This window comes from Micromys minutus, assembly GCF_963924665.1.
Source record: "Micromys minutus genome assembly, chromosome: 19".
NCBI lineage: Eukaryota > Metazoa > Chordata > Mammalia > Rodentia > Muridae > Micromys > Micromys minutus.
Genome location: NC_137954.1, coordinates 28,164,330 through 28,179,367, shown reverse-complemented (window position 1 = coordinate 28,179,367; position 15,038 = coordinate 28,164,330). Strand labels below are relative to the sequence as shown.

The 15,038-nt window shown below is 44.6% G+C and overlaps 1 protein-coding gene across 1 annotated transcript in view; it reads right to left on the bottom strand.

Annotated features, from left to right (window-relative positions):
• Positions 1 to 14,785, bottom strand: part of SGPP2 (sphingosine-1-phosphate phosphatase 2) — a gene marked incomplete at both ends in the record, with an annotated part of 110,795 nt that extends 96,010 nt beyond the window's left edge. Inside the window, 2 exon segments of the mRNA XM_080932813.1 lie at positions 14,631 to 14,674; positions 14,677 to 14,785. Of these exon segments, the coding sequence (XP_080788939.1) occupies positions 14,631 to 14,674; positions 14,677 to 14,785 (153 nt within the window).
• Positions 14,786 to 15,038: the final 253 nt, after the last annotated feature.

Genomic DNA, 15,038 nt, shown 5'->3' with positions numbered 1-15,038 from the left:
TAGTCCACCTTGCTAAAAATAAAAGAAATAAAGTCATGAAATATTTCATCTTGCTATCAAATTGCCTGTTACTTTCCTTAAAAATTTTTTTCACTAATGGATTCCCAAATTAGTTGGTGGAAATATGCCAAGAAAAGATTTTTTTTTTATGCTTAGCATACCTATCTACAAGACGATAATTGCAAAGAAGCAGGGGAAAAGTAACTTGGAAGGCTAGTTACAGACATTCATAGGGCGGTGTTTGACATCCCTGGCAATAGACTAAACTACCATGTGCTTCCTGATACAATGTTTGAGCAAGGACACATGCTGTCCCAAACAGTGGCAGAAATGCAAAACTCAGGAAACATTGGGCAGACCCACACTGAGGGATTTTTATGGACTCTCAGAGAATCACAGTCCGAGAAAACAAGGAAGGATTGGAGAGTTGATCCACACTGGATTAGGCAGATGTGTCAGCACAGTAGACTTTATCACCCTCCCCTACAACTCAGAGAAGCAACACAGTATCAGTAAGACCCGGAGAAGGCCCAGGGGCCACATACCACTTCCCTGTTCACATTATTGCACCATGTTTTAAGAATTACTTTTTTAAATTTATTGTGTGTGATTGTATGTGGGTGGGTGTGTATGTCTTGGTATGCATGGAATCAGATGACAGCCTAGAGGAGTTGATTTTCTCCTTCTACCTACATAGAGGGTTTGAGGCAGACCTGGACCACACAGAACTTGTCTCAAACTAAAGAAAAGATGCTGATGCTGACCTTTAGACACAGAAACCCAAATGACTACACACAATGACAAATGAATTGTCGAGTATTGATGTAAGATGTATCTACGTATATTGTGTATTATGTGGACGCTACTCGGCATGAGAAATGAAGAAACTACTGTTGCATATCCATGTAATTTCCTTCCTTCGAGTTCAAGGTAAGGTGAGCTGGACTCAACAAGAGACAATGATAAGCTGCAGCTACCAGGTGACAAGAACAGCAGTGACTAATGGGGACCTCAGAGGGATTTCTGAAACGCTGGAATGTTCTACAGCTTCAGCTGAGAGACAGAGACAGCCAACAAGTTTATCAAGTTGTTCATCTACCGTCTTCCTGACTGCTACATGAAAGTTACAATATCGTTTGACTTGTAACATCAACAAGAAAAGATCTAAGAGCTGACAGGAAGCCCGCAGACCTGAGTGGCATCTGGGAGCAAGGGTTGATATTTTCTAAAAGGCCATTGAGCTGCAAGTAAGAGGTAAAAAGTGCCTAGAGCTGTAAGATAAGTCTGCGGATATTTAGACTGATGGAGAGATCCGGAGGTACACATCCCAAAGCACATGTTTTGAAACCATTACAGAGTGAAACATGATTACACAACTATTAAAATAATACAATTACGTAGTATTCAAGAATGTGGTAAACACGTAATATACAGGTAGATGACGTTTATTCCAGATGTACACAGTTGCTCATTACTTACATGTTCTGTGTGTTACAATGTCTAGAAAATGTCCATGACACTCTCCTCTGAGAATTGTCACACCATTTTGACAAGACTTTAAATAGTTTGGTATCTTCCACTTCATCTAACATGTATTTTCTTAGTAGTTGGAAATTATAAACAAAAAAATCAATCTCCTGGCTAGAGATATGACCAGCATGCGGAAAGCCCCAAGTTCAGTCCCTAGGACCTCATAAATCTTACCCGGAGGTGGAGATGCTTGCCTATAATCCCAGAACTCGGAAGATAGAGCCAGGAGGATCAGAAATTCAAAGACAGCATGGACTTCTTATCCGGTTGGAGGCTATCCTGGGCTACACAAGTTTATCTTTTTAAAGACAACAACAAAACTTTTTAAAAAGGTATCTTTTTAGCTGAAGATTATCATAAGATCAAATTCTAAACAGGAGCAAACCAACCAAACATTAAGAGAGCACGCATTCACTTTTCACACTTAAAAAGAAAATCATTGATGTTCTAATTTCAGTGGCCTTTGACATCACTATTCAAGGGAGGACCAAGCCTTGCCCTGAGAATTAAGCTCCAGGCTTCCAGCTTCCCACATTCTGCCCTATAGCCGGTTTTGTTTTTTTCTTCCTTCATCCCTTTTCATCAGACACCCCACACTCACCCCCTCAGCAACCTCTGACTCATTCAACTCTTTCCCATTAAATTCTCTGGAAACAAGAAATCCAAACACACCCAGAGAATGAACAGGACTTTTGTTGTTGCTGTAGCAGCTCCATTACTACATAACCAGCACTAACTGGAACAACCAGGAAACTGCAGCTAAACTCCAAGGACTATGATCTTCAACATGTTATTTCTCTTTTCCCAGACTCCCAAGCCCACCCGCAAGAACTTAGGTGGTCAGCCTCTGCTCTTTCTTCCCTGTCCAGCCCAAGCCTGGGGAATTTTCCTCTCTAACACACTTAGCCCATCATTTCATCCTAAATTAAAGCAAGAAAAAAAAACATCAAAAACTCAAATTACGGTCCTGCCGGGAATTTGTTTCGGCTTTTGATTTTCCTAAAGTGTGGAATGCATTTCACCAGGCAAGTAGACCCGTGCAGACCAGTGGATGCTCCAAAAGTCAGCCTTTTCATAGATCTCTGACACAGACAGGAACACTCTCAATGGTTGCCTGGAAACGAGGAAGGTGTTTTCTCCAAAGGAGAGAGTGTGCTGCATCACATGCAAGAATGCCTTGGCTTAAGATCAGCTTCCTTATCAGGGCAACAGGAGATGGGTTTAATCATTAACAGAAAGTATGGCAACAGAAAACACAGTTGATTCTTAAACAAGTGGAAATCTTGACACCTTAACTACAAATGAAGGAAATGGGCACTAGCCCTGGATTGCTGTCAACACCTAAAACACTGTCACTGTCTCTTCCTTCAGTGTGACAGGGGGGGGTGTCTTACCACAACCACAGATTCAGCAATGTGCACCCTTCTCCTTCATGCTGTCCAGTGGGAGAAACAAAAACAACTAAAAGTCATTCATTAATTAGACCCCTTCATTGGTTCCTGGCTGGAGAGGCAGGAAGGGGGACTGGAAACCGCCCAGAAAGCAACAGGAGGACGCAGCCGTGTGAATGTCAGTCCCAACCCTCCACTGTGAAAGGAGAAGGTTGATGATGCCACGTAGGGAAAGGTGAGTTTCACACATCCATCATGTTTCTATTGAACCCGTGATAGAGATCAGGACAGAGTTTTTCCTTTTGTGCAGGATGCCTGAGTTTTAATCCCTAGAACCATGGGGGAGTGGTTATTGAATTTGCTGTATTCCAGGTACATTTCAGGCCCGAGGATGCCTGGGTGAGCGGAGGGATTTCACATTAGAGGAATAATAGACTCCCATTAGTTTCTTCCATTTCCACCCATTCCCATCCCAACACAGGTGGTGGAAACACTGATAGCAGAACGGGGAATACCAAAGATGAGGAGCTGAGTTTTCTGTAGAACCCATACTTTAAGGAAACAAAAAGGTAGGTGTGGGAGGGAATCAGGGGTCATGGGTCCCTGGGGCTTGTTGGAACCAGTCTAGTCTCGACCCATTGTAGCCTGCTTATCCAGCTAGAGGCCAGTGAGAGATTCTGCCTCACAAACATAAGTGGAGGGCTCCTGAGGAATAACCTTGGGGTTATCCCATGGCATCCCCATAAATGTATATACATGTGAACTCAAGCTACATGAGCACCCAAATACAACATATGCACACACATACACACACACACACACACAGAGAGAGAGAGAGAGAGAGAGAGAGAGAGAGAGAAGAAGAAGAAGAAGAAGAAGAAGAAGAAGAAGAAGAAGAAGAAGAAGAAGAAGAAGAAGAAGAAGAAGAAGAAGAAGAAGAAATAATGATTCCATAGCAGTTATGCATAACACTCAAAGTGGGGCTAGAGAGATGCTCAGTGGTTAAGAACACTTGCAGAGGACAAGGGTTCAGTTCCCATCACCCGCATGGTGACACGCAACCCCCTGTAACTTTAATAAAGCCTTCTGACTTCCAGGGGTCACATACATACGTACACATACATACATGCACTTACATACACACACATTTTAAATCCATATTTTTTATACCACCAAAGAAGTTTACTTTACAAAATCATTAGATTTCAAAAATCACATGGGCGAGGAAAGAGAATTTAGGAAGGATCTTATCTGCTGCTTTGATGTCCTGGACCTAAAATTTAAAACTAAAAGAAACCAATGGTGAGGTTAGGGTGTCCTCTTGGGTACAACCAGATCTTTGACGTGGGTATACCACAGAATTCCATTTATTCACACAGACTTTTTGTTTGTTTTATTTTTTGAGACAGATTTTCTCTGTGGAGACTAGGTTGGCCTTGAACTCATAAAGACCCACTTGCCTCTGCCTTTAGTGCTAGACTAAAAATGTATGCTACCATGCCTGGCTTCAAAATCTTTTCCACAAAATTCCTTACAGTTGGGAAATGTTATCACTTTTCATATACTATTTAAAATCGATTCTTAACAAATCCTTATTATATATCTTTTCAGCTGCACGTTACTGAAAGTTTAATGAGCCCAGGTCCACAATGACTTTCAGAGCACTCCGTTACAAGCCAACTCCTATTTTCGCAATATACTTAATGTTATTTTTTCCCTTTTATTGAAACTGGATTTTTTTTTTCATTAGAAAACAGGCCTTCCTTCTAAGGAGTAACAATCACATACTATAGCTAGTTCTGGTGTGCGTGAAGGGGCCGTTCCTGCAGGTCCTAAGCTTCAGGATCTCCATGACACAGGACAACAGGATGTCCGAGAGGAGTCCTGGTGACATTTCAGTATTGACAGTGTAGCAGAGCCAGAGGCCTCGAACCAGCCAAGGACTCGCTGCAATGAACTCGCTGCAAGCAGGGCAGAAAGGGGTGCACTGTGGGACGCACCAGGACACACCTCAGCTTCCACAGCAGGAATGCTTTTCCTTTGTTGCTGGGGAGGTTGCAAGGGCAGAAGGCAGGTGCAAGGGGATGGGGAGATGAGTGGGACTGGGGTACATGATGTGACATGCACAAAGAACCAATAAAAAGTTAAGAATTATAATAATAAATAAAACCAAAAAAAAAACCCTAACTCATTGGAATCAGACAAAATCAAGGGGAAAAAAAGCCCAAGAAAAGGCACAAGAATCAGAGACCCACTTGATCACACACTCAGGAATCCCATTAAACCACTAAACTAGAAGGCATACTATGTGCCCAGGGGACTCGGGGCAGATCCCTGTGGGTCCTGTGCATGCTGCCTCGTGGCTCATATGAGCACTTATCATGTTGACTCAGAGCGCCTTGTTTTCTTGGTGTCCTCCGGCCCCACTGGCTCTTACACTTTTTCTTTCTTCTGCCCCCTCTTCTACAGGGCTTCCTGAACCCCGAGGGAAGGGATTTGATACAAACATATGCAGAGATTTAAAACAATAACTAACTAATCTTTTTTTTTAAAAAACTAAATCTATACAAGTGGCAGGGACCAGCATGTCCTCCCTGCACAGGGAGAGGCAAAGTGGAAATTTCTGGCTGTGTCACAGGGTGCCGACTCACGATGGAACATGTGTTTGGGGAGAGTACAATTAGGACTCAGTGGACAGTGACAGCGGCTGGCGTAGCTAGCTCTGCAACACTTTTTGGGTCTCGAATCTTCGCCGATCTTCACTTCATTGAGAAAGGCCTAGCAGAGAACTTCTCCTGGCAAACCTGGTCGCTCTTGGCGGAGGCTGGATCTTGTCACTGCTGCTGATTCGCATTTGGTATCCTGACACTCCTGAACTGGGCTGCTGGTGTCCTGACAACAGAGATTGGAATTGCCCCCAATGTCTAAACAGGTCCACCTCCCCTTGTGCTGTTTACCATATCTTCTCCCTACCTTTGGGAAGCAGGCTAGTGTTTGAAAACTTTACTAAAGCGGGTTTTGAAAAATCCAAGCCTACAGAGACCTGTACAGCAGAGAACTCCCTGCAAAAGGAAGAGTTCTACACACAGTTCCCTTCCCACCAGTTCCCCACGCTCAGCAGCTCTGACTGCTTTCATAGACCCCCATCTGGAGCTTCTTTTCTTCTGCTCTTCCCACTGCAATGTGCACACTTTCTTCTCTACCTCAGCATCCGATTTCCTGTTGCCCTTTCAGCCATAAGCTTTCTGTTGAACGGCATCCCCTCTCTTTCCCAAAGTTCACCACCAAACTCTTTCATCATCCTAAACTCCAAGTCCTTGTGTCGGGACCTTGCCTTCTCCCTCAGGTGAGCAGGGGGACTTAACCTATATCTCCATTAGAAATCTGATGGATTTTATTAGTCAGTAACCAACAGGCAGATCCCAGGTACATGAAGCTCATGCCAAGCTGTTTCATAAGATGCTGCCCAGCCTACAAGCTCAATGACCTAATCTTTATCCAATCAGCACATAACTAAAAGGATGGGCCCATAGTCTGCAACATGATGACCTTCATTTTAAGAAGCCATTTGTAAGAGAAAAACAACATCGTACAAAAAAAAAAAAAAAAAAAAAAAAAAAAAAAAAAAAAACCACCAACAACAAAACAAACAGACGTTAAGGTCTGGTTTCAGGTTAGTCCAGTCTGCACCGCTATTTGAATCTCTCAACTCTGTTTAAAAGGCTTTTGCAACAACTCTCCTAATTCTCAGACTAGTATTGCTATAAATCACATATCCTTTCCCATGGAGATACCCTGAAACTCTTCTTAAATCTCTGTTCTATGTTCCTGATTTAATTTTGGCCGGAGGAACCGAAACTGATTCACTACCCTCATGCCCTTAGGGTGAAGTCCAAATTCTGCTACATTAAGAGTACAACCCAAAGCTCTACCCTTAGCCCAGCACACCAGCCAGAACGGCTGCTCCAAGCTTTTTAGACACCAATGCCTGTGACTTCTCATTCATTCTTTCAAGTCTGCCCTCCACACTTCTCCAGAGAAACTCAGTTTTATAAACGGCACCAGCCAAGCACCCAATATCCCTGGATATTCTAATGAGGTCTGGCCAAAGGGGTGCGCAGGCAGGATATGACAAAGGGGTGTCAGTGGAGTATGAACTCAACATGTATTACCCCCCCCCAGCCTTTGCCTTGCTGTGTGTGATTACCTCTCTCTCCAAAGTTAGTGTGTGTATGTGTGTGTGGTCCCATGTGTATGCATGTGTGTGTGTTGCTGAGAATCCAACATTGCATGTGTGCGCGTGTCTTGTTGGGAATCAAATCCTACACTTATATTCTAAGCCAAGCATGGAATCATTGTCCAGTTCAACCACCACTGACTCTTCTATTACTAAAACCTTTTTCTCCCCCTCCCCCTTTCACACTGAGACTGAATTTTTTAAAATGATTTCTTTTTATTTTAGGTGCATTGGTGTTTTGCCTGCATGCATATCTGTGTGATGGTGTCAAGTAACTTGGAGCTGGATTATAGACAGTTGTGAGCTGCCATGTGGGTGCTGGGAATTGAACTCAGGTCCTTTGGAAGAACAGCCAGTGCTCTTAACTGCTGAGCATCTCTCCAGCCCAAGGCTGATGTTTTAGATGCTTGATTTTTCCCGTGTTGTTGTTCTTGTTTTTTTTTTTTTTTCTTGTCCCTGACGTCATATTGACAAAGGAATCCCTGTTTGAACTCCTTAATTCCCCTCCCATATATCGAATCTTAAGCAGATTTTATTTTTAGAGCAATTTTAAACTTACAAAAAAAATTAAGAAAATAGTACGGCCACATCTCTCTATACATTCTCCTGCTATTCCCCTCTGGTACTGACCTTCTGTATTAATATGGTACATTTGTTTCAAAATGCTACATTATAAGGAACCGACGTCCATCCTCTGTGCAAACTCTCTTCGTCTCACCTAAGGTCTATTTTTCTGTTCCCATGGTCCTGCCCAGGGCTTTTACCCCAGTCATTGATTTCCTTGGGCTTTTCTCGCCTGTGCCAGCTTCTCAGTTTCACTGTCTGTGGTGACCTCGGCATTTTTTTGAAGAATACTGGTCAGGACTTGCAGACTGGCAGTCACGATGTTCATACTCAGATAGTTCATTTAGATATCCACTAAGAGCGCACACTGTCAGTGGAGTACACAGTCGGCGCTATTTCTACTCTGTAAAGTTACTTTTCTCCCTCTGCCTTCCCTATTCTATTAACTGCAAGCCGCTACGCGCAGCCCACATTTAAAAGACAGGAGGGGATGGGTTTGAGGCAATAGTTCAACTGCTGAAGAGCCCAACTGGCAAACACCAGGTTCTGAGTGTTCGGTCCCTTGAACCTGTGTGAAAACATTGGACATGGTGGTGCCTGCTTGCAATCTACTCCCAGTGATGGTTACAGTGGGCTCACTGGCCAGTCAGCCTTGCCTGTTTGCTGAGTTCCAGGCCAGGAAAAAACTCTGTCTAAAAAAAATCAAGTTTTTTGTTTTTTTTTTTTTTAAGGATGCCTCAGGAATACCAACTATGATTGACCTCTGGGCTCCACTCCCACATACATTCACCAGTGTGCACACACACATACACCAATGCACAGGAGCACACACACACACACACACACACACACACACACAATGGCTGGGGATGTAGCCCATCAGTTGGGTGCTCACCTAGTATACTTGACACCCTGAATCCCAACTTCAGCACTGCAAAACCAATTTAAACATGTAAAACACAAACAGCGATGTTTTATGTCCCTAAATGGGGAAGAGAGCATGTGTGGTTTTTTTCTTTAATTGATATAAAATGTTCATACAACTTGTTGTTTTTTTAGGCATTTTAATTACCCCTTTCAAGTAGGATGGTCTTTCCCCGACGGTACTCTGATCTCATGTTGATATTATTATAATTCACCCAAAGTGACGCATGTCAACATTTAGCACATGAAGAACTTCGAATATATGTGTTTTTCTTATTTTTACCTATTTTAATCTATTTTCTTTAAGCCTTAACATGAAACATCAAGATCTCTGATAGGGAGCCAAGTTCCACAGACCCTTTTCTCCTGCAGGCATTCCTTTTTGTTTGTTTGTTTGTTTTACATGCATGAGTGGTTCCCCTGCATGTATGTCTTTGCTCCAAGGACACATGCCTGGTGACCATAGACACCAGAAGGTATTGGCTACCCTGGAACTGAACCTACAGGCATCTGGGAACTGTCATTTGGGTACTAAGAACTAAACCCAGGTACTCTGGGAAAGCAGCCAGTGCTCTTAACAGCTGAGTCATCTTTCCAGACCCTGAATTCATCCTTCTGTTCTATATTTTTCATGTTGCCATTTTTATTTGAGCTCTCCTAGGGGAAGGATCTAAATTTCATTTCTCTTTGTGTCTCTGAGATAGACGACTGTCCCAGAAACATAGCAGCTGATCAATAAATGGTTAGAAACGAGGGAAGCAAAGAGGAGATGCATGTACAAGTGGCCTACTTATTCCAATGAGGACAGAAGTCATGAAGCGGTCACCTTGGCAAGGTGACGGTAGTGTGTGTTCACACTTGATCACCTGATCATTTAGTAAATTCAATGAAAGGTCAGAACATATATCTATAATCTTTCATGGATGCATTTAAATTAGGAGACCACCAATGGTGTGTGGAAATACAGTTATATAAAGCTGCTGTTATTTTAATACAAAAACTGGCAATAATCTAAAGGCCCAGCAATAGACCAACAAAATTTCTTTGTGCTGGAGTGGCAAGAAGCCACTAGATAGTGAACTTCGCTTCAGCAGTTGTTATTGGGCAACACGGGGACATGGGTAAAATTTTCCTCCATGTTTTCTCAAACTTTCCCCCTCTGAATAACCAGAAGGGGAAAAAAGTCATCAAATCTATATTTTCAAAGCGATGCATTTATCATTTCAAGCCAGAACATCCCACCAAGGATAATCAAAACTTGGAAGTTTAAGTTGGCCAGGTATGCTTTGATGAAGTCAAAATGTCACAGTTTTCATGACCACTTCCTCCCCTACTCTCATACCCTAAGGGTGAGAGTCAGAAAGGGGGATTCAGAGCTTCTCAGTCACTCAGAGCCCCCTCTGCTTGGCTCCACTCTGGACATTTGTTTATTTGACCCACTTGTAAAGTTCCACGCCTTTAGGTGACTACAAGGTACAGCCATTTAGCAAAACATAATTCGGTTCCACTCTGCTCTTAGGCAGATGGGACAAGAGAGGTCCAGATTAGTCCAGATGACACAGCAAGGGCCAGGTCCCAGTCTTCCAACCACCAGGAAGTTAGCAAACCAATAATCCAATGACGGCGTTACGAAGACTCACAGGTAGCATGGAGGACCTCGACAGTGTGAAGAGAGAAAACAGAAAGACTTCTAATCAACTTTCTCCCCACCCCCCACATTTTTGAAACACAAAGCTTTACTATTTTAAGGTTTGCAAAATCCATCCATTCAAAAATGCTACACTATATCCACAATGCAACCAGACTGAACATAAACCAACCAGAACATGAGAATGATTTAAATGAGAACTGCCTTACTTAGACTCCAGGATTTGAAAAATTAGTCCCTAGTTGCCACTTGGAGAGGTTTAGGAAGAGTGGCCTTCCTGGAGAAATTATGTCACTGGGGGCAGGCTTTGAAGACTCAGCTTCAAAAGAAGACTCCTGCAGAGCCTACAGCTTACCGCCATGTTTCCCTGCTATGATGGACCCTCTCCCTCTAGAACCATAAGCCCAAATTAAAAAAATAACCAGTAGACCAGGTAGGCCAAAAACAAATTCAAAATGGTCTTTCTGAAACTCCCTGATGTGGGTCTGAGCTTCACTCCAGAACATGCCTCCTCTTTATTAGTGAAACTAGTTTTAAAAATCAACAGGTGTGAGTTTTTTATCTTCTCATTTATTTTGCTTCCAGGACTTCTTACTCATCAGAAATGACCATGGTGGTGGTGGCCTTTCATTCCATAGCTCCTTTCTGATTGTATTTTAATTCTAATTTTTTAAAAGTCCTAGCTCATTTCTGGGTTTTAAAAACCCACCAGTCCCTGAGCTTGCTCCAAGATCAGGCTACCCTCTAAAAACTCCATCCCCACAAACCCTGCATCAGCGGGCCTCCCGCTCAGCTTCCTGCTGCAGTTCTCAAGCAGAAGCAGCCACATTTTTGTGTCTTTCACAATTAATCACATATGAGATTTGGTGTGTGGTGGGACTTTGGCTTAATCCTTTGCTTCTGACTGTCAGGATACCTTATCCCTCAGAGCTGCTCCAGTTACATTAAAAGTTTGCAATATTTTAATAGTCTCTCCTACATTATTTTATTTTGTATGCTTTTTAAAATTACCTTATGTGTCAAATACCATTATGATATCTTGAAGCAAAGTTTTTTGTTATTTTTGTTTGGGTTTTGGGTTGTTTGGTTTTTTTGGTTTTCTGAGACAGGGGTTTCTCTGTATAGCCTTGGCTGTCCTAGAACTCTCTCTGTAGACGATGCTAACCTGGAGCTCAGAGATCTACCTGCCTCTGACTTCCAAGTGCTAGGATTAAAGGCATGTGCCATCGCCCAGCTCAGAACGAAGTATTTCTCAACACAGTCTATTTCGATTCCTCCCCAGCCAAATTTTAGAACTATGTGTGAGCAGTTATCATGAGTATTTATTGAGCACAGTGAGGTTTGGAAAGTCTGTGCCAAGTCCAATGCAATGATGAAGAAAGATTATACAAAACTTAACACAACTGTGTTGGGCAAGCAAGGTATCAGAGATCAAAAGACCATTGCATCGAAAGTTGGCTTGACCTCAGAACAAATAAATACAGTTCTATTGTGACCTCTGCCTCCCAAGTCCTAAGATTCATGCTGGGAGCAGGAAACTACTTCTCAGGGCTGCTCAAGAATGACCTCCAATGGTTAATCCTGCAAACATGTTACTTGGTAAGGAGCAGCTATCTCTATCTCTAGACAGAGTAGTACGCTTATCTCATTCCCACCCAGTCCAGCCAGGTTTGATACCTCATATCATCTTGATAAGATACATGCATTAAAGCCCTGGAATTTCTGCCCCGGAAGCTTCAAATTTAGACTTTGGAATCAAAGATCTAGCTTTCCAGAAATTACCAGGGTTGTTCTCAGCCCTGGGGCCTCAGATCTTCTGGGCAACGTCTAAGGCCCCGTCCATATCTTTGCAAGGATGGTTTTATGCAAGCTGAGCCACACCCTAGCTTGTAAAAGATGTAGTTAATCTTTGACCTAAAAGTGTGTGGAATTGCTCAAACTTGTAGGGAAGCCTTTACCCAGTTCCTTACTTGTCTGTCCAGTGTTAAGTATAAAACTACATACAGAAAATATAGAAGATGAATTGGTTTCTAACTCCAATAAAGAAATTAACTTCTAGGCTGTTTGAAGGATCCTAAACCAATGTCCCAGGGCTGCCTTCTAGGCCTATGTAGGGGAAAAAAAATCATTTGATATTTTAATTTGATCTTCAGTAGTCTCTGTTTAAAACCTTAAAAGCTATTGATTTTTTTCTACTGTAATCCTTGCTTGGATAGCCGCAAACTTCACAGAGCTTCAAGTGGGTGAAGGTCCAAGGGAAGACTATGAGCAGAGCCAAGCTCTTCCAATGTTGGAGATTTCACCCAAAGGAGGAGGCGGCCATCACCGGATTCCCCAGACAAAGGCACAGTTACTCAATGGAGACCTTTCTGTAGCCAGACAACCCCAAGAAGCAGGGAGAGCCCCAGGACAGCGAAGGGCATATTGAGAAAGAAGCCTGCCTTTGAAAGCTGAAGGATATCTGATTTGATAGTACACATCTAAAACCCCAGCCCTCGGGTAGCTCGAGAAGGAGTTTTACAAGTTCAGGACTAGCTTGGGCTACAGAATGAAACTGTCTTAAAAAAACAAAACAAAACTGAAAGGGCCAGTTACTACCTGGTATGGAGAAGTCAAGAGGAGAAGAAAACAGGGCTGTGGGGTAGAGTTGTCCCAATGGCCCCCTTAAAACTCCGTGAGTTATCTTGGGGGCAGGGATGCAATTACTTTCCCGCGTATACTTTCCATGTGTTTGTTAAGGATTAACCTTTCCACATCTTTTAAAATAAACCTTCCAAAACCACTCACGAACCCTTCCCTTATCAAGAGGTCTTGAGTTAATTTTTTCCCCCTGTTACGGCTACTACCGGGATTTATTATCCTCAACTTTCGGTTTTCTTTTACTTATTTCATGGACTTTAGTAATCCAAGTGTGGGGTGTGCTTGGGAACCAGAAACCCCACTCCTGGATTGCCCAGACCACCTGGAACCAGAAGTAAGAAGCCTTCCCCAGAATGTGCAGTTAAGCTATCAAGGGGATTGTATAAAAACAATTTAAGAAACACTAGTGGTAAAATTCAGTCCTCGGTTTCCTGAATTAGGGGGAGCAGATACAGGGGAGATAAGTCGGAGAGAGGGCAGCCCCGAGCTTAGCTTCTCCGGAATATAAAGAGTGGCTATGTAGAAACCGCTTCCGTGGGGGTGGGGTTGGGGCCCCTCCTTTTGAGACAAGGCGCTAGCAAAAGCGAGGTCTTGAATTAGTCCAGAAGTCACCAGCATGCTGTACAGCACAGTAATGGAACTATAAAGTGAAAATATTATAAAGAAGAGATTTCTCTAGCTGAGAACACACGACCAGCCTACTGCCACCTTTCTGATGAATTCTGTAACCCATTGCCTCTGTATTCTGTTCTACCCACGCGCCTGGTTCTTTAGGTATCTCTGTATAAGGACGCGTCACCTTCCAGTCACCAGAATCTTTCATACAAGACAAAACACTGAAGAAGAGAGGGGGGGGGGGAGTAAAATTGCTTCTGTCCTGGTTTGTTATTTTCTACTTAGCCCAGGGAAAGGACAGCTGCCGGTGGTGCCCAAGGGAGAAAAGATTTCCTGGCTGCCATCTGCCGCCTGCCTGGTCCTTCCAGCCTGGAGGAGTCCCAGTGCACCGCAGAACGCAAAGCTGCAGTGGGGTTGTATAACCTTGCTCGAGATGCAAAGCATCTACCGAAAAGGCCATGAGAGCCAATCATAAAAGACCTACCAGGGCCTCCAAAACCAGGGGGATGTTGGAAGGGAGACAGTGTTGGGCCCCACCCCCATCCCCGAGGTTAGCTGGGGAAGGGGGTGCAGGGCTGTGAATTCCCAGTGGAGTTCAGAGCCTGTGGTTCTGCAGAGCAAAGCGCAGGACCCCAGAGTCCGTGCGGAGCAGGAAGGGGGTGGGGCAGCAACCTAAGGACTTTGGGGGAGTTCTCAGGCTGGGTCCCAGGAAACTGGCAAGGACGTCCCGCTCTTCTTTTTCAGTTATGTAACTCTTACATTTTGGATGGAATCTAAAGATAATGAACTTATTAAAGTAATTAAAGTAGAAAGTCTTTCCGCGGATGCACGCAAAGGCTCTGGGTGGTGTCTAAAAGGACGTGGCTGACCGCCACCTGCGCAAGAGAGGGTGGCATCGGGTGACTGTTCCCCGCCGTACCCTCCCTTGGGTGGAAGCCGGGTGGCGGCGGATGGAGCCCTCTAGTCCCCATCCAGGAGTCACCCGGAGCAGGAGCTTCAGGTACGCAGACGGCCGTCGCCCTCCTCCCCACGGCAGAAACCTAAACCGGGTTACCTGCGGGTGGGCGGAGAGATGAGCGACCTGGGGACTCCCCCTCCCGCCGCCCCAGTCGCCCACTCCTAAAGGCCCGCGCCCTTCTCCCGGGGACTGACCTCTCGCGCTGGGAAGAGCCCGCAGCGCCGCTGGAAGCGCGCCACGAGCTGGGAACCCCGCAGGCTCTGCAGCAGCTCAGCCATGGTGAGCCGCGAGCGCTCCTCCGACCCGCAGCCACGCGCGTCCGTGTCCTCGGCGTGCGCCCTGTCCCCGCGCTCCGCAGCCCGATGCTCCCAGCGCAGGGCGGGCGGGGTGCGGCGCCAGCCAACAGGTGCGCCGCCCGGGTCCTAGCGCCCGCCCTGCAGGCGGGCCAGCCCAGGTGTCCGCCACCACCTTGAGCACGTCACCGCCCCTTTCCCAGCCAACTGGGCCGCCCCAGTCCCCTACCCGCCTGCA